Source organism: Panulirus ornatus, chromosome 2, assembly GCF_036320965.1.
Source record: "Panulirus ornatus isolate Po-2019 chromosome 2, ASM3632096v1, whole genome shotgun sequence".
Classification (NCBI taxonomy): Eukaryota; Metazoa; Arthropoda; class Malacostraca; order Decapoda; family Palinuridae; genus Panulirus; species Panulirus ornatus.
In genome coordinates, this window is record NC_092225.1 from 88,403,870 (window position 1) to 88,427,306 (window position 23,437).

The 23,437-nt window shown below is 44.9% G+C and overlaps 1 protein-coding gene across 1 annotated transcript; it reads right to left on the minus strand.

Moving 5' to 3' along the window:
* Nucleotides 1–2,864: 2,864 nt before the first annotated feature.
* Nucleotides 2,865–21,853, minus strand: LOC139753085 (uncharacterized). Its single transcript, XM_071669174.1, has 2 exons — nt 21,479–21,853; nt 2,865–5,958 (listed from the first exon to the last, which is right to left on the minus strand). Exon 2 carries the CDS (start codon nt 5,956–5,958, stop codon nt 2,989–2,991), a length of 2,970 nt encoding a protein of 989 aa, XP_071525275.1. The 5' UTR covers nt 21,479–21,853; the 3' UTR covers nt 2,865–2,988.
* Between the last annotated feature and the right edge of the window lie 1,584 nt (nt 21,854–23,437).

A 23,437-nucleotide genomic window follows, 5' to 3' on the forward strand; every position in this document is an offset into this window, starting at 1 on the left:
TAACAAGTGTTGCAATTTTAAATGTCTAAGAATAAGTTACATAACAGTAAACTTCTAAGGTTAAGAAGTTAAACGAAATTCAATTTTCAAGGTTGACAGGTATAGATATTCAGGGTTAACAAGTTACAGAGCTATTAACATTTAAGGTTAACAGGTTACACAACAATTAACATTTAAGATAAGAGAGCACACCTAACGTTCTTGGTTCTCTAAATGTGATAAATAATTGATGATATCAAATTACGTGTTGGTTTATTTCATGTCAGGTAATTTTTGGCGAAACTTAGAATCATCTATTCTCTTTTCTTTTTTTTCATACTATTCGCCATTTCCCGCGTTAGCGAGGTAGCGTTGAGAACAGAGGTCTGGGCCTTTGAGGGAATATCCTCACCTGGCCCCCTTCTCTGTTCCTTCTTTTGGGAAATTAAAAAAAAAAAAAAATGGGAGAGGGGAGGATTTCCAACCCCCCGCTCCCTCCCCTTTTAGTCGCCTTCTACGACACGCAGGGAATACGTGGGAAGTATTCTTTCTACCCTATCCCCAGGGATAAAATAAAGAGGTATGTTGAAAAAATAATCAAATGTTTTGCTAGCTCAAGCATCATAACTGATTCAGAGCATAATTCTTCCTTTTAAGGTTCATGTTTAGCCAAAGATGGTCAATGTTAAGGGCACCTCAAAGCCTTGTTCCATCAGTAAAAGAATGCTCTGATATTCATAAGGAAGCCACAAGGAAATGCTGAGCATTAAGTATGTCTTTGAAGAGTCTATGCATGAACCCAAATTATGTATAATCTACAAACAGGAAAGAACCCCTTTAGGATTCACAGAGTTAAATTCACTGACCACAAGTCTTTTTTACTCACAAATACTTTCTAAATGTAAATATATGTATATATATATATATATATATATATATATATATATATATATATATATATATATATATATATATATATATATATATATATATAAATATATATATATATATATATATATGAAAAGTTTTTATCGAGGATGTCAGGCATGTGTACGTGTAGGAAGAGAGGAAAGTGATTGGTTCTCAGTGAATGTAGGTTTGCGGCAGGGGTGTGTGATGTCTCCATGGTTGTTTAATTTGTTTATGGATGGAGTTGTTAGGGAGGTAAATGCAAGAGTCTTGGAAAGAGGGGCAAGTATGAAGTCTGTTGGGGATGAGAGAGCTTGGGAAGTGAGTCAGTTGTTGTTCGCTGATGATACAGCGCTGGTGGCGGATTCATGTGAGAAACTGCAGAAGCTGGTGACGGAGTTTGGTAAAGTGTGTGGAAGAAGAAAGTTAAGAGTAAATGTGAATAAGAGCAAGGTTATTAGGTACAGTAGGGTTGAGGGTCAAGTCAATTGGGAGGTGAGTTTGAATGGAGAAAAACTGGAGGAAGTGAAGTGTTTTAGATATCTGGGAGTGGATCTGTCAGCGGATGGAACCATGGAAGCGGAAGTGGATCATAGGGTGGGGGAGGGGGCGAAAATTTTGGGAGCCTTGAAAAATGTGTGGAAGTCGAGAACATTATCCCGGAAAGCAAAAATGGGTATGTTTGAAGGAATAGTAGTTCCAACAATGTTGTATGGTTGCGAGGCGTGGGCTATGGATAGAGTTGTGCGCAGGAGGATGGATGTGCTGGAAATGAGATGTTTGAGGACAATGTGTGGTGTGAGGTGGTTTGATCGAGTAAGTAACGTAAGGGTAAGAGAGATGTGTGGAAATAAAAAGAGCGTGGTTGAGAGAGCAGAAGAGGGTGTTTTGAAATGGTTTGGGCACATGGAGAGAATGAGTGAGGAAAGATTGACCAAGAGGATATATGTGTCGGAGGTGGAGGGAACGAGGAGAAGAGGGAGACCAAATTGGAGGTGGAAAGATGGAGTGAAAAGGATTTTGTGTGATCGGGGCCTGAACATGCAGGAGGGTGAAAGGAGGGCAAGGAATAGAGTGAATTGGAGCGATGTGGTATACAGGGGTTGACGTGCTGTCAGTGGATTGAATCAAGGCATGTGAAGGGTCCGGGGTAAACCATGGAAAGCTGTGTAGGTATGTATATTTGCGTGTGTGGACGTGTGTATGTACATGTGTATGGGGGGGGTTGGGCCATTTCTTTCGTCTGTTTCCTTGCGCTACCTCGCAAACGCGGGAGACAGCGACAAAGTATAAAAAAAAAAAAAAAAAAAAAAATATATATATATATATATATATATATATATATATATATATGGCTTTTCCCTTGTAAGGAGCTTCTCGATTGCTTACTTTCATGATAATGCCCCAGACACCTGCAACAAGACGATTTCAGTGTACGAAACGACAACACATGTACACGACGGATACACAGGGTTGTGTGTGTGTGTGTGTTGAGGAAGCTGTGAAGAATATCTGCGTCTCTCTGATGTAAGTCAGGGATGACGTCAGTTCAGGAAGCAGCTGTCACCATCTGATAATTTCCCCGATTTATGACCTCTCTTTCGTACGATGTGTTGATCACACACCCAACCATCCATATTGAAATGATCAGCGGCAGATCTTAGATGAGGCTTGAAGGAGAGAGAGAGTTTACAGTTCACTGAAAGGAGAAACACATCTTTGGTAACACATTAGAAACCACAGACCGAACCCTGGCGTAGAACATATCCTCGAACCCTGGCGTAGAACATATCCTCGAACCCTGGCGTAGAACATATCCTCGAACCCTGGCGTAGAACATATCCTCGAACCCTGGCGTAGAACATATCCTCAAACCCTGGCGTAGAACATATCCTCGAACCCTGGCGTAGAACATATCCTCAAACCCTGGCGTAGAACATATCCTCGAACCCTGGCGTAGAACATATCCTCGAACCCTGGCGTAGAACATATCCTCGAACCCTGGCGTAGAACATATCCTCGAACCCTGGCGTAGATCACTTCCTCGACTGGCATCATCTGCGCCGAAACCGTGTCAGACGAGTCTGTGGTCTCCGTGCATTAGGTGAGGGGCTTCAGAGGCACGTTATCCACGAAGGCAGCTGTGCGCGGCGGGTCGGTCTCCGGGTTATGGTGGACGTGCAGACGGTTATTGAGGATGACTCGTTTCCTGGCCGACGGCAGCTTCTCCGTCACCTCTCGAACTGCTCCTTGCCGGGTCCCCGTGCCTGTGAAGGTGGTGAGGCCTTCCTGCTGCGAGGAATCGTCGTCTGCCACTTGACTCTCCAGTTCTGGGTCGCTGAGGACTGCGGTTGCTTCCTCCGATTCTTGGGAATGCTTCTGGTTCGTGGAGCTTCGGTCTTGGCCCTCCGGTTCGTTCGGGAGCGATTTGCTATTATTTTTCAGTTCGTGGGAACTCGATTTCTCCATTTCTTCGTGGGATCCGATCGATTGATCTTGTTTCTCGATGCTCGGTGGAGGAGAGGGAGACTTCAGCTGTGAGATGATACTCTTAATTGCTTTATTGTTGATAAGAGAATTTAAGAATGAGTTTGCGACTGATGTAAGGCCGAGAGTTGGCCGTATCACAGACTCGTAATGGCTCACATTTTGTTTGACTTGTGAGGAATTGAAATCATTTGCCTCCTTCTTGCTCGTTGGCATTTCCATGGCGTGTGGCTCTCTATTCACGGCCTTGTGTCCCTCCTCACCATATCTTACTAAGCCGCTCATGACCTGCACCTCTGGAGGGACGATTGTGTTCCATATCCTATGCAGGATGGTGGGGATATCCTCCTGGGTCGTATCATTATCCTCGATGTGGTCTTCATCATCACTTTCTTCCTCCTCTTCGTCCAGATGGTCTTCGTACTCGTCAAGTCCCTGTAGGAGGATGTATAGACCGTTTTTGGCCTCATCCACTGCTTCCTTCAGTGGGGGGAAAGCCCCTCTGGACTCCCTGGACGTCCCTGAAGCAGAATAAAGGAAGTAACCACAGAAGGCCAACAGCAAAGCTAAGCTGGACAAGGCCACGAACTGCCCACCGCCGCTGAGACCCTCGTTCACCTGCTGATGCATACGAATCCTTTCCAGTGAGTTTGTCCAGGGCTCACCCATTCTGTCTACGGCTGGTTGCCGGTACCTCAGGCGGTCTTCACGGATATAGTCCATCACCTGGTCTCTCCTGAAGACCTCGGGTATTCTTCCGGTGTTGATCATCGACTGTAGACTCATCACAGATTGGGGAACGGATTCTACCTGCGACGGTTTATACTTCGTGCTGACGAAATCCAGAAGAGGCCCAAGTTCCTGAGATTGCCACGCGAGAATGGAAGGATCTTCAAGGTCCCGTTGTGCTGCAGGTTCTTCAGTCGTCAGGAAGTGAAGAGGATCTCTGGAGTGCCTGTAAGACTCGGGGGCTGCCGTGATCATCACACGGGTCTGGCCATCTGGGGCCTGGATGAGGGCGGCCGGACGACCGAAGATGATGTCATCAGCAGCTTCACTGTCCAGGATGATGTCCCCACCGCCAGCTTCCCTGTGCTCGGGACCCCTCTGTTGCTCCTGCACGGGGATAGAGTGACCAACCTGAAGCAACAAATCGCCTCCGGGTGACCTCTGCGTCGCGAGGGCGTTGGATATGACGTCGCTAGCTTGAGATACTACAACAGGATGATACGGTCTTCGGGTTGTAGTCCACGAAGTAGGGTATAAGGAATCCTGTCGTGCCTCAGGAGGCGTGTGGGCTTGGGAGACATGAGTGTTTTCTTGTAGACTTAACTGTGGCTGGACATGATCGCTGGGCATGAATCCGTAAATCGGCAAAATTCCTGAGAAAACATCCAACGGTTGAGGCGAAGTGTTTCCATGATGGACACTCTTCATGGAGGAAAGCTCACGCTCATCGGTCTTCGCGGCCTGGAAGATACTCTGGATGGAGTCCAGGATTTCCTTCCCATCTGGTGAGGCTCTTGTGATTGAACGTTTGGTTGGTAAAGGCGTCGTCTTTGTGTGGTCTGTGGTGAGCCAATTAGTTGCTGAAGTCCTGGCAGTCATCTTACCGGAAGACTTTCTGCCCTTTGACTTTTTCAACGCCTCCTCCGGTACATCACCAACTCCAGGAGAAGAGTCGTTGACCTTTTTAAAGTGCATGCTGGTCATGTCGTGTACAGAAGGGATGCTCGCTGTACGAGGAGATACGTACGGGAGCTTTGGCGCTAGATTCTGCGAGGGTTTCTTACTTGTTGTTGTGGCGGTGGCACGAAAGCTGCTGTGGCCCGACTTGGGCAGAGAAGCTGATGTCTGTGAGCCAGTATTTTGGCTCTCACCCACTGTGGCCTCCTCTGTGGTGGGCTCCTGTTCGTCAATGTTGTCTTGAGCTTTGGTTTGACTCCTGCTGTAGGAACTGTGCCACCCGGAGAGGAAATCACTCTCCTTCGACTGAGACGTGGACGACCAAAGAACCGCTCCGTTTTGCAGCGTAGCCCCGTTGTTTAAGACCACGGAGGCGTTCCTCCACTGGTCAAGACTCATCAACGACCCAACAGGACGCCTCCTACGCTTCGGTAGAAGAGGCCCTCCGCTTAACCCAGCCATGCCAGGCCGCAAGCGACGATTACCCACGTTCAAACCTCCCGCGGCTTTCCTCCAGAACCCTGGTCTTCTTCCCTGCATCTGCTGTCGCAGCCTCTGTCTCATCAATCTCGATCCGTTCAGAGGACGGAGATGAGGCGTGGGTCTGCCTAAATGAGGAGTCTGGAGGAGGGCCGCTGCCGTGGGCTTGTCTGACAATTCGTCCTGAGAATTTGAACTTGGGTTAGAGACAAAGACGGGGACGTTCCTGTTGTTTATCCTGTCTGAGGCGGCTGCGCTCACAGACGGCGAGGGAGTGGTCGGTGTGGGCTCGACCAGGACTGCTTGTTGCCACGAAGTGTTGATGCCAGCGTAGCCACGGACGGGGTCACGCACGGGGGAGACCCGGCCAGCCAGGGTCGCCACTAGCGCCACCGTCAGCAGCACCTGACGCCGCATCTGCAACACAAACAACGCTTGATGACCGGGTCTTGGGAGCAGTACATTCTCCTCTGAACAAACACAACATAAACAAATAATACCTCCAAATTCAAGCACAAATTACATTGGGATGTATATATGTGTGTTGCTCCTAGTCTCGTTTCGTATATAAATCATTACACAATTTAGCATTCAATAACTAATAAGTATTCAAGACCAAACAACATATTCTTATACGAAATAGGACAGCCACTATATCTTTCATATAAGATTATGTTCTTAAGTTATTACTTGAACTATTCTTAACTATACAGTAGACAAGAGACTACCCACATCATGACTGTCTAGCAGAGTATATACAGGAATGTCTGGGTATACAGGGCTATGCTTATACATCATGGTATACATCATGTATGTCATAGACGAATGTATCTCTGTTTTCCTCGTTATGTAACACAACGTTAAGCCATCAGACTTCACATTAAACAATGACTTGGGACCAGAAATCTGGCATCTTCGTATTTGTAAGTACAAGTTAAGACGTTAGTTATAATCCTCTGAACTAGACGATGGAGGGAAAAGTGAGGCCTTTCTAGGTGGAATATATATATATATATATATATATATATATATATATATATATATATATATATATATATATATATATATATATATATAAACACTAATGTATATATTTGATTTAATGGGGAGTTGTATGGTATTCTTACCACAACAACGATCATCAAACTGAGAAACCAGAAATATATTCAACTCTGTAGTTTATACTGACACATGAAATGAATGCAAACCCCTGAAACTGATCATAAGCCACTACATGTTCCTCGATCATATTCAAAACCATTTGAATGATATACTCATCAATACATCATCCTGATGCTCAAATAATAGATTCTTGTTTTTTGCTTTTTTTTTTAATTGCCTCTTAGTTTAATTGATTGCACTTGACTGGTGGATATTATGAATTTCATGACCTGTTACTGAATTATCTATAATTTGTATTTCACGTTCATACCAATATGTACATTACTGCTGGCAGAAATATCAGTACAGGGAATACTGAATGAGAAAGGCGAGGAGGAGAGAGAAAATGGCTGTCACAGTGTTTGATAAAATTCTCTCTCTCTCTCTCTCTCTCTCTCTCTCTCTCTCTCTCTCTCTCTCTCTCTCTCTCTCTCTCCAACATGCTCTGGAAAAACCGTAAGAGCAAGCAACTTGCGTCACGTTCTCCTTTTTCCATTTCCAGAACAGTAGATGATTTGAAGCACCATGAATCACACAGTTCGTTGTCTATGAATCACAGTGAATCAGATGGTTTGTTGTGTATAAACCGCAATGAATCAGACGATTATGTTGTCTATGAACCACAGGGAATTAGTTTGTCAAGCGCGACCCATACTGAATCACACGGTTTGTGTATGAACCACAGTGAATCAGACGGCTTGTGTATGAACCACAATGAATCAGATGTTTCGTTGTCTTTGAGCCACAGGGAATCAGACAGTTCGTCGTGTATGAAACATAATGAATCAGACGGTTTGTTTGTGTATGAGCTACAGTGAAGCAGACAACTTGTGGTCTGTAGCCTTCCTGTCCGTCTCACACAGACAATGGAATATTGTTGATGTGTGGAGAGTGTTGTGGCGATGGTTGTGATCCCGTCACCACGTCTCTTGAAGGATCACCTCCACTGAATGGTTTCCGATCCTGAGAATATAGTAATTGGATTAGATTGATGAATATATCATTTATTTTTATAGATATGATCAGAATAAGTGCAGAGGCTGGCTGGAGCATACCTTGGCTACCTCGGTAGGTTCTGAATGGCAGCTTAACACACACACACACACACACACACACACACAGACACACCTGAGGTCACCAAGGGTCAAATTATAATGTTATCGTCTATAAAACAAAGTGGACAGCTCGTACCATTAACGCAGTTAAGAATTCATTGGGAGTGTAGTCCCTTTGAGAAAAAATAGGAATATATATAAATAATATAAATAATATATATATATATATATACATATATATATATATATATATATATATATATATATATATATATATATATATATATATATATATATTTGCCGCTGTCTCCCGCGTTTGCGAGGTAGCGCAAGGAAACAGACGAAAGGAATGGCCCAACCCACCCCCATACACATGTATATACATACGTCCACACACGCGAATAAACATACCTACACAGCTTTCCATGGTTTACCCCAGACGCTTCACATGCCCTGATTCAATCCACTGACAGCACGTCAACCCCGGTATTTCACATCGATCCAATTCACTCTATTCCTTGCCCTCCTTTCACCCTCCTGCATGTTCAGGCCCCGATCACACAAAATCTTTTTCACTCCATCTTTCCACCTCCAATTTGGTCTCCCACTTCTCGTTCCCTCCACCTCCGACACATATATCCTCTTGGTCAATCTTTCCTCACTCATTCTCTCCATGTGCCCAAACCATTTCAAAACACCCTCTTCTGCTCTCTCAACCACGCTCTTTTTATTTCCACACATCTCTCTTACCCTTACGTTACTTACTCGATCACACCATGCCACACATTGTTCTCAAACATCTCATTTCCAGCACATCCATCCTCCTGCGCACAACTCTATCCATAGCCCACGCCTCGCAACCATACAACAGTGTTGGAACCACTATTCCTTCAAACATACCCATTTTTGCCTTCCGAGATAATGTTCTCGACTTCCACACATTCTTCAAGGCTCCCAGGATTTTCGCCCCCTCCCCCACCCTATGATCCACTTCCGCTTCCATGGTTCCATCCGCTGCCAGATCCACTCCCAGATATCTAAAACACTTTACTTCCTCCAGTTTTTCTCCATTTAAACTTACCTCCCAATTGACTTGACCCTCAACCCTACTGTACCTAATTACCTTGCTCTTATTCACATTTAATCTTAACTTTCTTCTTTCACACACTTTACCAAACTCAGTCACCAGCTTCTGCAGTTTCTCACATGAATCAGCCACCAGCGCTGTATCATCAGCGAACAACAACTGACTCACTTCCCAAGCTCTCTCATCCACAACAGACTTCATACTTGCCCCTCTTTCCAAAACTCTTGCATTCACCTCCCTAACGACCCCATCCATAAACAAATTAAACAACCATGGAGACATCACACACCCCTGCCGCAAACCTACATTCACTGAGAACCAATCACTTTCCTCTCTTCGTACACGTACACATGCCTTACATCCTCGATAAAAACTTTTCACTGCTTCTAACAACTTGCCTCCCACACCATATATTCTTAATACCTTCCACAGAGCATCTCTATCAACTCTATCATATGCCTTCTCCAGATCCATAAATGCTACAAACAGATCCATTTGCTTTTCTAAGTATTTCTCACATACATTCTTCAAAGCAAACACCTGATCCACACATCCTCTACCACTTCTGAAACCACACTGCTCTTCCCCAATCTGATGCTCTGTACATGCCTTCACCGTCTCAATCAATACCCTCCCATATAATTTACCAGGAATACTCAACAAACTTATACCTCTGTAATTTGATCACTCACTCTTATCCCCTTTGCCTTTGTACAATGGCACTATGCACGCATTCCGCCAATCCTCAGGCACCTCACCATGAGTCATACATACATTGAATAACCTTACCAACCAGTCAGTAATACAGTCACCCCCTTTTTTAATAAATTCCACTGCAATACCATCCAAACCTGCTGCCGTGCCGGCTTTCATCTTCCGCAAAGCTTTTACTACCTCTTCTCTGTTTACCAAATCATTTTCCCTAACCCTCTCACTTATATATGGAGCGGATTCCTCTCTGTCATTAATATGAGTAATTATGGTGCCACTAATGAAGATAATTATCCAAGAGAAATAATGAGAGAGAATCATTCTACTGGACAGATGGTCATACACAATCCATTAACTTCCCATCACTGCTCAAGTTTCCGTGACCCAACCCAAGTTCCCGTGACCCAGCCTAAGTTTCCATAACCCAGCCTAACTTTCCGTGACCCGGTCTAAGTTCCCGAGACCTAACCTAAGTTCCCGTGACCCAGCCTAAGTTCCCGTGACCCAGCTTAATTTTCCGTGACCCAGCCTAAGTTCCCTTGACCCAGCCTAAGTTCCCGTGACCCAGCCTAAGTTCCCGTGACCTACCCGCAGCCAGTGATCAATCTTTGGTCTCGTCGACAGAGGAACCCACGTCTTGAGGGTGTGTGTGTGTGTGTGTGTGTGTGGCTATGTTAATCAGAAAACCATAACGTACAGGAAACACTATAAACCGTGCCGGGACTTGCTGTGTTCAGAGCAATGTACCAGAGTTTAGCAAAGAAAACGTAAATACATATCCGCTTTATCTATCTATCTATCTATATATATATATATATATATATATATATATATATATATATATATATATATATATATATATATATATATATATATATATATATTACCCTATATATATATATATATATATATATATATATATATATATATATATATATATATATATATATATATATATATATTACCCTACCTCGCTGACGCGGGAAATGGCGAATAGTATGAAAAGAAAAGATATATATATATATATATATATATATATATATATATATATATATATATATATATATATATATATATATATATATATATATATATATATATATATATGAAGAATGTGTGGAAGTCGAGAACATTATCTCGGAAAGCAAAAATGGGTATGTTTGAAGGAATAGTGGTTCCAACAATGTTGTATGGTTGCGAGACGTGGGCTATGGATAGAGTTGTGCGCAGGAGGATGGATGTGCTGGAAATGAAATGTTTGAGGACAATGTGTGGTGTGAGGTGGTTTGATCGAGTAAGTAACGTAAGGGTAAGAGAGATGTGTGGAAATAAAAAGAGCGTGGTTGAGAGAGCAGAAGAGGGTGTTTTGAAATGGTTTGGGCACTTGGAGAGAATGAGTGAGGAAAGATTGACCGAGAGGATATATGTGTCGGAGGTGGAGGGAACGAGGAGAAGTGGGAGACCAAATTGGAGGTGGAAAGATGGAGTGAAAAAGATTTTGTGTGATCGGGGCCTGAACATGCAAGAGGGTGAAAGGAGGGCAAGGAATAGAGTGAATTGGATCGATGTGGTATACCGGGGTTGACGTGCTGTCAGTGGATTGAATCAGGGCATGTGAAGCGTCTGGGGTAAACCATGGAAAGCTTTGTAGGTATGGATATTTGCGTGTGTGGACGTATGTATATACATGTGTATGGGGGTGGGTTGGGCCATTTCTTTTGTCTGTTTCCTTGCGCTACCTCGCAAACGCGGGAGACAGCGGCAAAAAAAAAAAAAAAAATATATATATATATATATATATATATATATATATATATATATATATATATATATATATATATATATATAATCTGGGGGTTTTACTACTCTAAGATGTTGTGTCTATAATTTCCTTGTCATTTCTTGTCAGTATATTTTCTCGTGTGTATCATTACTTCAATGTAGCAATTTGTTTTGATCGTTTTCTTCAATAACCATCAGGAAGTTTGTTCTGTTGTGGAAGATGTGTGGTCTGTTCTCCTATCACTCTCACTTCGGTCACTTTCGTACTGTCACCTGCACGAAGTCACCTTCATGTCTTACCGTCACCCTTCATAGTTATCTGCATTGTACTCATCTTCATGCTATCACTTTCACACTCGTACCTTTAGACTGACACCTTCATACCCACCTGAACACTTCCGTATTCATACTCTCACTTTCACATGGTCACAAATGCGTCATATCATTTTCACTTAGCCACATCCGTACGATCACCTTCACCCAGTTACAACCGTGCAATTACCTTCATACTTCTACATCCATACGATCACCTTCAAACACTACCTCAGCCATAGGATCACCTTCACACACACCTGTCACCAACCCACCATCACCTTCATACCTCTACATACTTACGATCACCTGCTGGCTGACACAGGATCACCATCACACAGCTGTACATCCTCACCATCACTACACCATCAGGACCGTCACACAGCCTCCCACAGACCGTGAACCACAACAGAGCAAACATGAACAGCTTCCCACACACACACACACACACACACACACACCGTCAACAGTTACGTGGTGTCTGGCATGTAACGCATCTCCTCCGTCCAGTGTACACAGGAGCCCGTACAGCGTCATTTTCCCTCACCGCTCCATTACGGGCGATCGCTTAAGCAAGCGCCCTGTTTTACCTCCCACGAACTCCGCGCCGTAACGGGTCTTCCCCCGTCTGTTATACTGTTATTAAGATCCCCTCTCTCTCTCTCTCTCTCTCTCTCTCTCTCTCTCTCTCTCTCTCTCTCTCTCTCTCTCTCTCTCTCTCTCTCCCTTTTGGTTTTCTGTGGACACACGACGTTTTGAGTACCACGGAGTCGTCTGAATGAGGAACGATGTTTCCAGGCGACATCTTCACTAGGTGTTTTGATGAGGTGGACTCGATCTACATCATCCGCTCGTTTAACAGCTCGGTACAAATGGTTTCGTTGTCTCGTTCCCTCCACCGTGGGTGTAACTGTACCTCAGCTCAGCTGGTGAGTATAAGCGAGTTACCTGCCGGTCTGTTATGGTACTGGCTTGGTGTCCCGTTGCCTCCACACCTCCCACCGGTGACTGGTTCACTCTGTGCACCTGCTGGGGTGTAGGGTGGGTCAGTGAGGCGTAAGGTGTGGGGGAGGGTTGCTAGGGTGTATGGTGGGTTACTGAGGCTTAAGATGGATTGCTAGGATGTAGGGTGGGTTGATAGGTTGTAGGGTGGGTTACTAAGGCGTAGGGTGGGTTGCTGAGGTGTAAGTTGAGTTGCTAGGGTGTATGGTGGGTTAGTGAAGCGCAGGGTGGGTTCCTAGGGTGTAGGATGGGTTACTGAGGCGAAGGGTGGGCTGCTGGGGTGTAGGGTGGGTTACTGAGGTGCAGGGTGGGTTGCTAGGATGTATGTTGGGTTACTGAGACACAGGGTGGGTTGCCGGGGTGTAGGGTGGACTGCTGGGGTATAAGGTAAGCTTCTGTGGGTGTAGGATGAGGTGGTGGGGCGTAGAGTGACCTGCTGGGGTGTTGTCGGGTGGTAGAGTGAGTTCTTAGGGTGTAGTGTGAGATGTCAGAATCTGTTAGTGTGAGGGTACGGGATACAGGTCAGCTGCTGGGGTGTAGTGTGGACTACAAGGGTGTACTAGTGTGAGCTGCCGGGGTGTAGTGTGAGTTTCTGGGGTGCAGTGTGAGCTGGTGGGGTGTATCTAGTGTGCGCCGCCGGGATGCTCTTGGTAGCGAAGTTTACTAAGACGGAACACTGCATTATGTTGTCTGTTGTGAGTATAATAACTGGAGTCTTGTGGTCTGTGTCTGGTAAAGCGTGTGTGTGTGTGTGTGTGTGTGTGTGTGTGTGTGTGTGTGTGTGTGTGTGAGTGTTGTGGTTTAAGTGTGGTAATGACTGCTCTCTGTTCTGGGTCCAGCTGCTGATTAGATCTTGTAATTACCACACACAAGATTACAGTTCCTGGCCCACCTCCCCGTTCTCGTGTGAACACATGATATCCTATGGTCTTTCACAGAGTTACTGGATCGTGTCTGCTTGTGGCGAGGAGATGGTGTGTGTGTGTGTGTGTGTGTGTGTGTGTATGGGAACCACTCCGCTGAGAGAACGTTCGAAAAACCTGGACACCACTCGTAGTTCGATCCTCCTCCTCCTCCTCCTGTGACGTTCATCATCATCCTGGTGAGCACAAGCCATTAGCTTCTCCCATGATGTGTACCACAGTCATCCCTTGAGAAGGTTTATCTGCCTGACACCCTGCAACATGTGATGGGTTCGTGCACCCAAACTGCTTCCTTAATGCTGGTGTTTGATATATGTATCTCCAGGGTTTGTGTGGCATGTTGAAAAGTAGTTATCATTCGATGTCTTTTCCCCTTTTATTTTTGGTGTTTGTCTCGTGTATATATGGGTGCTTGCCCCTCATATTTGCCCCGTATACTGGTACTTGCCCCGTCTGCTCGCCCCTGATATTTGCCCCGTATATTGGTGCTTGCCCCGTCTGCTTACCCCGTATATTTGCACTTGCCCCGTATATTGTAACTTGCCCCACATATTTGCTCCGTATATTGGTACTTGCCTCGTCTGCTTGCCCCTAATATTTGCCCCGTATATTGGTGCTTGCCCCGTCTGCTTGCCCCGGCGTTTGCTTCAGTACATTTTCTGGGGAACGGATGTCTAACACATCGTCACCAAGTGAGTGTGTATGTGTGTGTGTGTGTGTTAACCCTGGCGACGAGCGGCACCTGCAACTCACGTGTGTTGCTAGTATCGCTCAGTGATGCTGGGGGTGTGTCTGGTGGTCGTACTCAGGTCTCTCGTCTGATTTTAGTCGAAATATGTGTTTGGAGATTGTGTATATACCTACAAGCTGTTCAACACACACACACACACACACACGCACACACACACACACACACACACACACACACACACACACACACAGTATGCTGTGCATTACCATTTATATTTGTGTAATGAATTTACTGCTTCACACACTAACTTAGAGTCATATTGTTTAATGGTGTTTGTGTTTACTCTCTGTATTTTTACCTCTGACTGATGTTGATTCTGTCATACGTTATCATTTTCGTTAATAGTGTTATCATTAGTAGTAGTAGTCGTACTTTATCATAATTATTATTGTTGTTATATTAATATTGTTATTGTTATCATTATTATTATTATCATTATTATTATTATTATTATTATTATTATTATTATTATTATTATTATCATTATTATTATTATTATATGGGTATCTGGCTAAGGCTTTGGTATATATATATATATATATATATATATATATATATATATATATATATATATATATATATATATATATATATATATATATATATATACACACCCGTAAGAGTAAAATCATGGTACAAATACACGAGGTGAAGAGACGGGGCAACACAGGAGTAGAACTCTCTCCTCGTAACAGACAGCAATTAACCCTACGTCCACCCCCCCCCCCCCACCCCCCCCCCCCACCCCCCCCCACCCCCCCCCCACCCCCCCCACCCCACACACACACACACACACATGCTATTACAAGACCAGTGTGTCACATGATGGTCTACACGAACCACTTAACAGCAGACGGTGATCTTGTATCGGTAACACTCGCTGGATGGCAGCTTTCCCACCGCCACTGAGCCAACACGTTACCTCACCAGGGAGAGCGGGCCGGACGCCTCGGTGACCAGACTCGCGTTGATGACTGATTACGCGGGTGTGGGAGGGAGGCTCCGGCGTAATGGATGGGTGGGAGGGAGGGAGGAAGGGGGGTAGCTGGTGGTGTGGGTAAACCGGTGGGAAGAGAAGGAATAGGCAACAGGTGGGAGAGGAAGGAACAGGTAACAGGTGGGAGAGGAAGGAACAGGCAACAGGTGGGATGGGAAGGAACAGGCAACAGGTGGGAGGAGAAGAAACTGGAAACAGGTGGGAGGGGAAAGAACAGGCAACAGATGGGAAGGGAAGGAACAGGCAACAGATGGGAGGGGAAGGAACAGGCAACAAGTGTGGGAGGAAGGAACGGGCAACAGATGGGGAAAGACGAGTAGCTCTGCCAGAGGGACGAAGAGGATGAAAAGGAGTGGGATGGAACTGAAGGAACAGAGATTGAATGAAGAGACGAATGGAAGAGGAAAAGGGGATGGAAGGGAAAGAAAGGAAGGATGTTTGCAGGTGACGGAGGTGTGAATGGTAACAAGGGTGAGGGAGTAAGAAGAAGAAAGAGGGAGAGAGGATATAGAGGGAAGAATAGGGATGGAATGAGGAGGTTTATCATACGTGAGTCATAGTGAGGGATCCCCTGCAGGGTGGAGCAGGAGACACACACACGGTGAAGGAGAGACAGACGAGAGTGAGGAACGTTAAGTGAGGTGGTGAGAGCGAGGTAGTGGATGTGGCGAGGGAAGGAGCCGGGAGAGAGGGCTGGGTAAGATGTAGGAATGGAAGAAGAGGTACCTGACGAAGCTCGATAACAGACCTGATGGTGTATATAGCATGTTTATCTGCTGCTGGACAGTGTCAGTATCATGCATTGCCAGTACATATAGATTAAGACGAAGATAGTAAGGTAGGAAAGCATGCCAGTATGTATAGATTAAGACGAGGATAGTAAGGTAGGAAAGCAAGTTTTGTTCTTGAGTGGTCTCAATCTGGTAGCTTGACGCTCCCTTGTCCCCACGGGCAGTGTGGGTGTTGGGTAAACAGTATAGAATTCTTGGTGTGATGGATGGGCCACCCGGCGGCTCGTGGGCTGTCAGGATTAATGTTGTTAAGTCGTTGTTAATGACCCGCAGGTACAGGGTGATGCCCCACCTGTGGCAGGACTCATGGGATACGAATTATATTCTTCCCTTCAAAATAGGAAACTAATTTACCTTTCAAAACTCTGAAAATTGTTTAGCGTCTAGTTCTCCAGTGGATCAAAGCTTCTAGAACAACGGTGTTCCATCGTTTCACTTATAGTAAGTTAAATTATTGATTCGAATGGCTTTGTTTTGGTTATTTTTCTGGAGGAACAAAAGATACTACTTATGCTGATTTGTTATTCATCTGCAAGTTGATGATGGTCACCTAAAACTGAGTTATATATAAACTAAAGGTACACGTGAAACATACGTATGTATATACCTTATAGTGTGGGATAACCGTTCATCTACGTTTTCAATGTCCTTCAGGAAGACTAAAGTAAATGTTTCGGAAAGAGGTGGACTGTGTGACTAGAACAAGAGGACAAATATGAGCATCACTGACGGGAACTTATGGGATTATGCCATCAAGTAAAGATCTAAAGAGGAGTATTTTGAAGGACTGTTGAATGCGTTAGAGGATAGCAGATGTAAGACGTTTGAGATGTGGAGGTATACGGAGAGAGACAAGTCTTGGCAAATGGTTTTACAGAAAGAAAGTAAATAGTGAAAGCCTTGCAAGCCTGGCAAGGTAGCTGGAGTGGATGGGATTGCAGTTGAATTTCTCATGAAAGGTGACAGTGTTGTTGACTGGTTAGTTTGGATTTTCAGTATATGTATCGCTCCTGGTGAGGCGTCTGAGGACTGGCTTAATTCCTATATAAAGAATAGTAGAACAAAAATAAATTTTCGAAATCCAGAGGTATATGTCTGTTGAGTATACACAGTAAGTTGTTTAGGAGAGTGGGGATTGAAGGGATGTTGACATGAACTGAGCATTAGACTGGATAAGACCAATGTGGCTTTAAGAATGGAACAAGATTCTACTTTGAAGAATCTGCATGAGAAACATTGAAAGAAAGAGAATGATTTGTACGTAGCATTGTTTGATCTGGAGAAAGCGTAAGAAAGAGTTAAAAGAGATTATTATCGAAAGCGAAGTTAAACAATAAACTAAAGGTACACTTTGTAGAATGTGTCTCTAATAATTGGTGTGGGGGAAAAACTGATGAGTTTTTTCAGGAGGGTAGGGCATGTGTGCAAGTAGGAAGAGAGGAGGATAAGTGGTTCTAGGTGAAGGTAGTTCTGAGACAAGGGTGTCTGATATACTATCGTTGTTTAACCTTCTCATGGATCCGGTGATGAGAGAGGTAAATGCAGGGGTTGTAGAAAGAAGGAAAGGTCCTCCGTCAATTGGGGATGGAGGTGATTCGAAGCTAAGTCAGTTGCTGTTTGCAGCTAACACTCTTCTGGTGACAGACTCAAGTAATTCAAATTAAAAACTACTGAAGATTTTCTGAGAATGAGATAGGATGCGAAAGGAGGAAGGAAAGAGTTGATATCAATCATAGTTAGTCAATGAGATTTACCAAAGGAGAGAGACACATCGATTTAAGCGTGAGTTTGAACTGAGTGAACCTGGAGGAATAAGGGTATACCTGGGAGTGGACATAGCAGCACATTCAACAATGGGAAGGTTGAGTGAGGGAGGGCAAAGGTCCTGGATGCGCTCAAGGGTATGTGGAAGAAGTCACTGTATGTAAGGGCAAAGATGGTTATGTTTGATAGTATAGTAGTTCCGATGGTGTTGTTTGAACGCGAGGCGCAGACTTAAAATAACTAAGTATGAAATAGAGGCATTTGGACGATTTTTGCAGGGAAAAAATGCAGTTGAGTGGGAGATGTATAAAAGAAAGAGACAGGAGGTCAAGAGAAAGGTGCAAGAGGTGAAAAAAAGGGCAAATGAGAGTTGGGGTGAGAGAGTATCATTAAATTTTAGGGAGAATAAAAAGATGTTCTGGAAGGAGGTAAATAAAGTGCGTAAGACAAGGGAGCAAATGGGAACTTCAGTGAAGGGCGCAAATGGGGAGGTGAAAACAAGTAGTGGTGATGTGAGAAGGAGATGGAGTGAGTATTTTGAAGGTTTGTTGAATGTGTTTGATGATAGAGTGGCAGATATAGGGTGTTTTGGTCGAGGTGGTGTGCAAAGTGAGAGGGTTAGGGAAAATGATTTGGTAAACAGAGAAGAGGTAGTGAAAGCTTTGCGGAAGATGAAAGCCGGCAAGGCAGCAGGTTTGGATGGTATTGCAGTGGAATTTATTAAAAAAGGGGGTGACTGTATTGTTGACTGGTTGGTAAGGTTATTTAATGTATGTATGACTCATGGTGAGGTGCCTGAGGATTGGCGGAATGCGTGCATAGTGCCATTGTACAAAGGCAAAGGGGATAAGAGTGAGTGCTCAAATTACAGAGGTATAAGTTTGTTGAGTATTCCTGGTAAATTATATGGGAGGGTATTGATTGAGAGGGTGAAGGCATGTACAGAGCATCAGATTGGGGAAGAGCAGTGTGGTTTCAGAAGTGGTAGAGGATGTGTGGATCAGGTGTTTGCTTTGAAGAATGTATGTGAGAAATACTTAGAAAAGCAAATGGATTTGTATGTAGCATTTATGGATCTGGAGAAGGCATATGATAGAGTTGATAGAGATGCTCTGTGGAAGGTATTAAGAATATATGGTGTGGGAGGAAAGTTGTTAGAAGCAGTGAAAAGTTTTTATCGAGGATGTAAGGCATGTGTACGTGTAGGAAGAGAGGAAAGTGATTGGTTCTCAGTGAATGTAGGTTTGCGGCAGGGGTGTGTGATGTCTCCATGGTTGTTTAATTTGTTTATGGATGGGGTTGTTAGGGAGGTAAATGCAAGAGTTTTGGAAAGAGGGGCAAATATGAAGTCTGTTGGGGATGAGAGAGCTTGGGAAGTGAGTCAGTTGTTGTTCGCTGATGATACAGCGCTGGTGGCTGATTCATGTGAGAAACTGCAGAAGCTGGTACTGAGTTTGGAAAAGTGTGTGGAAGAAGAAAGTTAAGAGTAAATGTGAATAAGAGCAAGGTTATTAGGTACAGTAGGGTTGAGGGTCAAGTCAATTGGGAAGTGAGTTTGAATGGAGAAAAATGGAGGAAGTGAAGTGTTTTAGATATCTGGGAGTGGATCTGGCAGCGGATGGAACCATGGAAGCGGAAGTGGATCATAGGGTGGGGGAGGGGCCGAAAATCCTGGGGGCCTTGAAGAATGTGTGGAAGTCGAGAACATTATCTCGGAAAGCAAAAATGGGTATGTTTGAAGGAATAGTGGTTCCAACAATGTTGTATGGTTGCGAGGCGTGGGCTATGGATAGAGTTGTGCGCAGGAGGATGGATGTGCTGGAAATGAGATGTTTGAGGACAATGTGTGGTGTGAGGTGGTTTGATCGAGTGAGTAACGTAAGGGTAAGAGAGATGTGTGGAAATAAAAAGAGCGTGGTTGAGAGAGCAGAAGAGGGTGTTTTGAAGTGGTTTGGGCACATGGAGAGGATGAGTGAGGAGAGATTGACCAAGAGGATATATGTGTCGGAGGTGGAGGGAACAAGGAGAAGAGGGAGACCAAATTGGAGGTGGAAGGATGGAGTGAAAAGGATTTTGTGTGATCGGGGCCTGAACATGCAGGAGGGTGAACGGAGGGCAAGGAATAGAGTGAATTGGAGCGATGTGGTATACCGGGGTTGACGTGCTGTCAGTGGATTGAATCGGGGCATGTGAAGCGTCTGGGGTAAACCATGGAAAGCTGTGTAGGTATGTATATTTGCGTGTGTGGACGTATGTATATACATGTGTATGGGGGGGGGGCCATTTCTTTCGTCTGTTTCCTTGCGCTACCTCGCAAACGCGGGAGACAGCGACAAAGTATAATAAAAATAAAAAAAAAAAATAAAATGAAATAGGGTGGAACTGTTGAAAATGAAATGCCTAAGGACAATATATGTTGTTATTTGGGCTGTAAAGTAAGAAACGGCAGGGTAAGAGAGAGGTGTGAGTGAGAGAGATGAAGAGCTTGTGCCGATATGGTTTGGACATATGGAAAGGATGAGTGAGGAGAGACTGATTAAGAGAATATATGTGTCAGAAGGAAACGGAACAAGGAGGAGGGGCAGACTGAGGGCAAGATAGATGGATGGAGTAAAGGATGCTTTAAATTTTCGGAGCCTGAATATACAGGAAGGTGTGAGGCGTGCATTGGATAGAGGAAACTGGAGCGATGTGGTATACAGGGGACGACTTACTATCGGTGGACTGGACAAGGGTATATAAAGCGGTCAGAGTTTGGCTATCGATGAGGGCCTTTTGTTTTTGTTCGTTATCAATAACAGTTACAGAGTGGGTATGAGAAAATTAAGCCGTTCTTCGTCCGTTCCTGACGCTACCTCGTCACGAGGGGAAATGGTGAACAAGTACGAAATTGAAAATACTTCTTTTCACATAGTTCAACCATGTCGGTAAAGTCTTGGGAGCACAGAAGGTTGTGTGTGCTCAAATCAACATTGCTTCTTAGCTATTAAGATAACAATGAAATGTCTAAATGATATCTTTACATGTGCTGGATGATCATTGGCTTTATCAGACGTAATCATGGTTTTTTTTCTGCGCCATTACTGAAAACATTTTCAAGATCATTTTACGTATGAAAGAGGAAAGTATAGAGAGGCTCTCAATGTGTCTCACGGGATTTTGACTTCAGTCTCCTGATATTGTCCTCAGGTGTGATGCAAGACACTGGACGTCACGAAATATATTATGCCACAAATTTCGGCCACTGTAACGAAAAATGTATTGTCTGTGTTCAAACTTTGCCTCCACATGAGCCAGTACCTGACTGACCAACCTCCTCCGGCCTCACGCACCTCCTCCTCCTCCTCCTCCCTCCCTCCCTCCGCTCTGACAACACTGAAGGTGACACAGTTCAGGACACCACTAGTGTCAGGGACGGACGTCCTTGAAGCCCAGATCCTCCCTGAGATTCTGCTCCGATATTCAGACAATATCAGGATGTCCTCGTAAGAAAACTGGCAGATTACATAGCGGCTATATTGTCTTTTTTTTCCGTGTAATTCACCAACTTTTTTTTTTTTGAAGTGTTTGCTGGAAAAAAAAAGGATAGATCGTCACTCACCCTTAGGTTGAGGGAACAGCCCTCAGTAGAGTTCGTCGGCCCCCAGTAGAATTCGTCGGCCCTCAGTAGGGTTCGTCGGCCCTCAGTAGAGTTCGTCGGTCCTCAGTAGAGTTCGTCGGCCCTCAGTAGAGTCACCAGCACAACTTGATAATGAGTTTATATCCTCGAGCACAGATTACCAGCACGGAGGTCACGTCACCGAGCACAGGTATGAATCACCAGTTGTCATGAATCACCAGCAGTCATGGATCACCAGCAGTCACGAATCACCAGCAGTCACGAGTCATTAAAAGTCATGTATCACCAGCAGTCATGAATCACCAACAGTCATGAATCACCAGTTCTCATGAATCACCAATAGTCATGAATCACCAGTAGTCACGGTACTGGGCCGTCACTGACGCAGGCCAGACTCAACACTCAGAGGAGGAGCAGCATCGACGCCGGTGCTCGGGCTGGCCTCCCACACACTCACGAGGTCTGCATCAGACTCCTGGCGGCTGGTGCCTCGCGTCGCGTCCAGCAGTGTGTGGGACTGGAGCAACGGGCCTTTGGGGGGGGGGGGGGGGGGGTGTCATGTGAGGACCATCCAGCATGGGGGGAGGGGAGATGGGTGGGTCTAGTTAGTGGTCTATTAAGCAATGAGGTAGTCAGTCGTGAACTGTTCCCAGGGAACCATCGTGGCGTCCGTTCATCGTTCTTCACACCTGGGTCTTCGTTCACAGGTCCTGAGGTCTTTGTGACCTTTCAGGCGACGATGTGTGGCGTTCCTCAACACATCATATGTTCCTCCAGAAGGTAGAGAGTCTTCTAATTGCATTTCTTTTGTTCTACCTCAAGAATATTAATATTTCTGTCGCTGGTTTTGAATAATCAACGAGTCGGTGGTGATTTAGAGACCGTGACGCCAAACGTTGGTGATTGTCGATGTATTTTGAATATTTCTTTCTTGCTGTGGTTTGCTTCTGTTGGCGCTGATCTTGCAAGCTCATGGTCTTGTATTCTACAAAACTATCGTCTCGAGTACACGTCTCTGAGAATAGGATTCTCATGCCAGCTGACGGAATCACTCAGGCTCACTTCCCACACACGCCTCAGACCCACAGTAGCCACTCCTGTGGAAACGAACGTTCCGTCAACATTGCCCTGTTGCTACATCTGCTCTTCCTCCTCCTCCTCCTCCTCCTCCTCCTCTTCTTCCTCCTCCTCTCCTGAACCTGTAGTGGTCACGCCGAGCAGCGGCAACATGCGGTGTTCTGTCACCTGCCTCCCACACACAAGGGGCAGCAGCTGCGGTAAACGTGACGGGAGGGACGCCGATAACTGTATTAAGCCTCAACCTCCATAGCTTGTGCACCGATCGTCGGTGGCTGGCGGTCCCTGGGGAGTACGGGGTCCAGGCCTGTAGGTCAGTCCCGCCCTGGCGGTCGGTGGCTGCTCACTACTTGCTGACTCGTTGATGTCACCAAGAGGATCAACGTCATGGATCATGCTCGTTTAATGGGATGTATTACACTGTGGTATGTATTGTGAAGAGTTGCACCTCGTGATGTATAAGAGATTTAGTATCTGATATCATCTGGGTGTTGACTATGGTTTCCGATCTCGTCTCGATACGTGAAACAAATGTAAAACCGACAGATTGTTTTTGTCTTGTTGAAGCTGACAGATTAGCTTTGTTGAATAGATTTTCGTGAGACGGAGACGTGATGATCAACATCCCTCAGCTCATAACCAGTTCCAGTCAGCTCATCGTCTCGCTCTACTTTTATCTACAAGATGTTGATGAGATGAATGTGTCAAATGTGTAAGCCAAGAGCCCCGCACTTGTCTGAGGTAGGCCTAGAGTGCCAACCAATTCATGTCACCCTAGACTACTACAAGATTACTTCCCTCACACACACTAGTGACACGAGTAGCATCCGTCACTGGCACGTCCAACACTGTTACTAAAGAAAT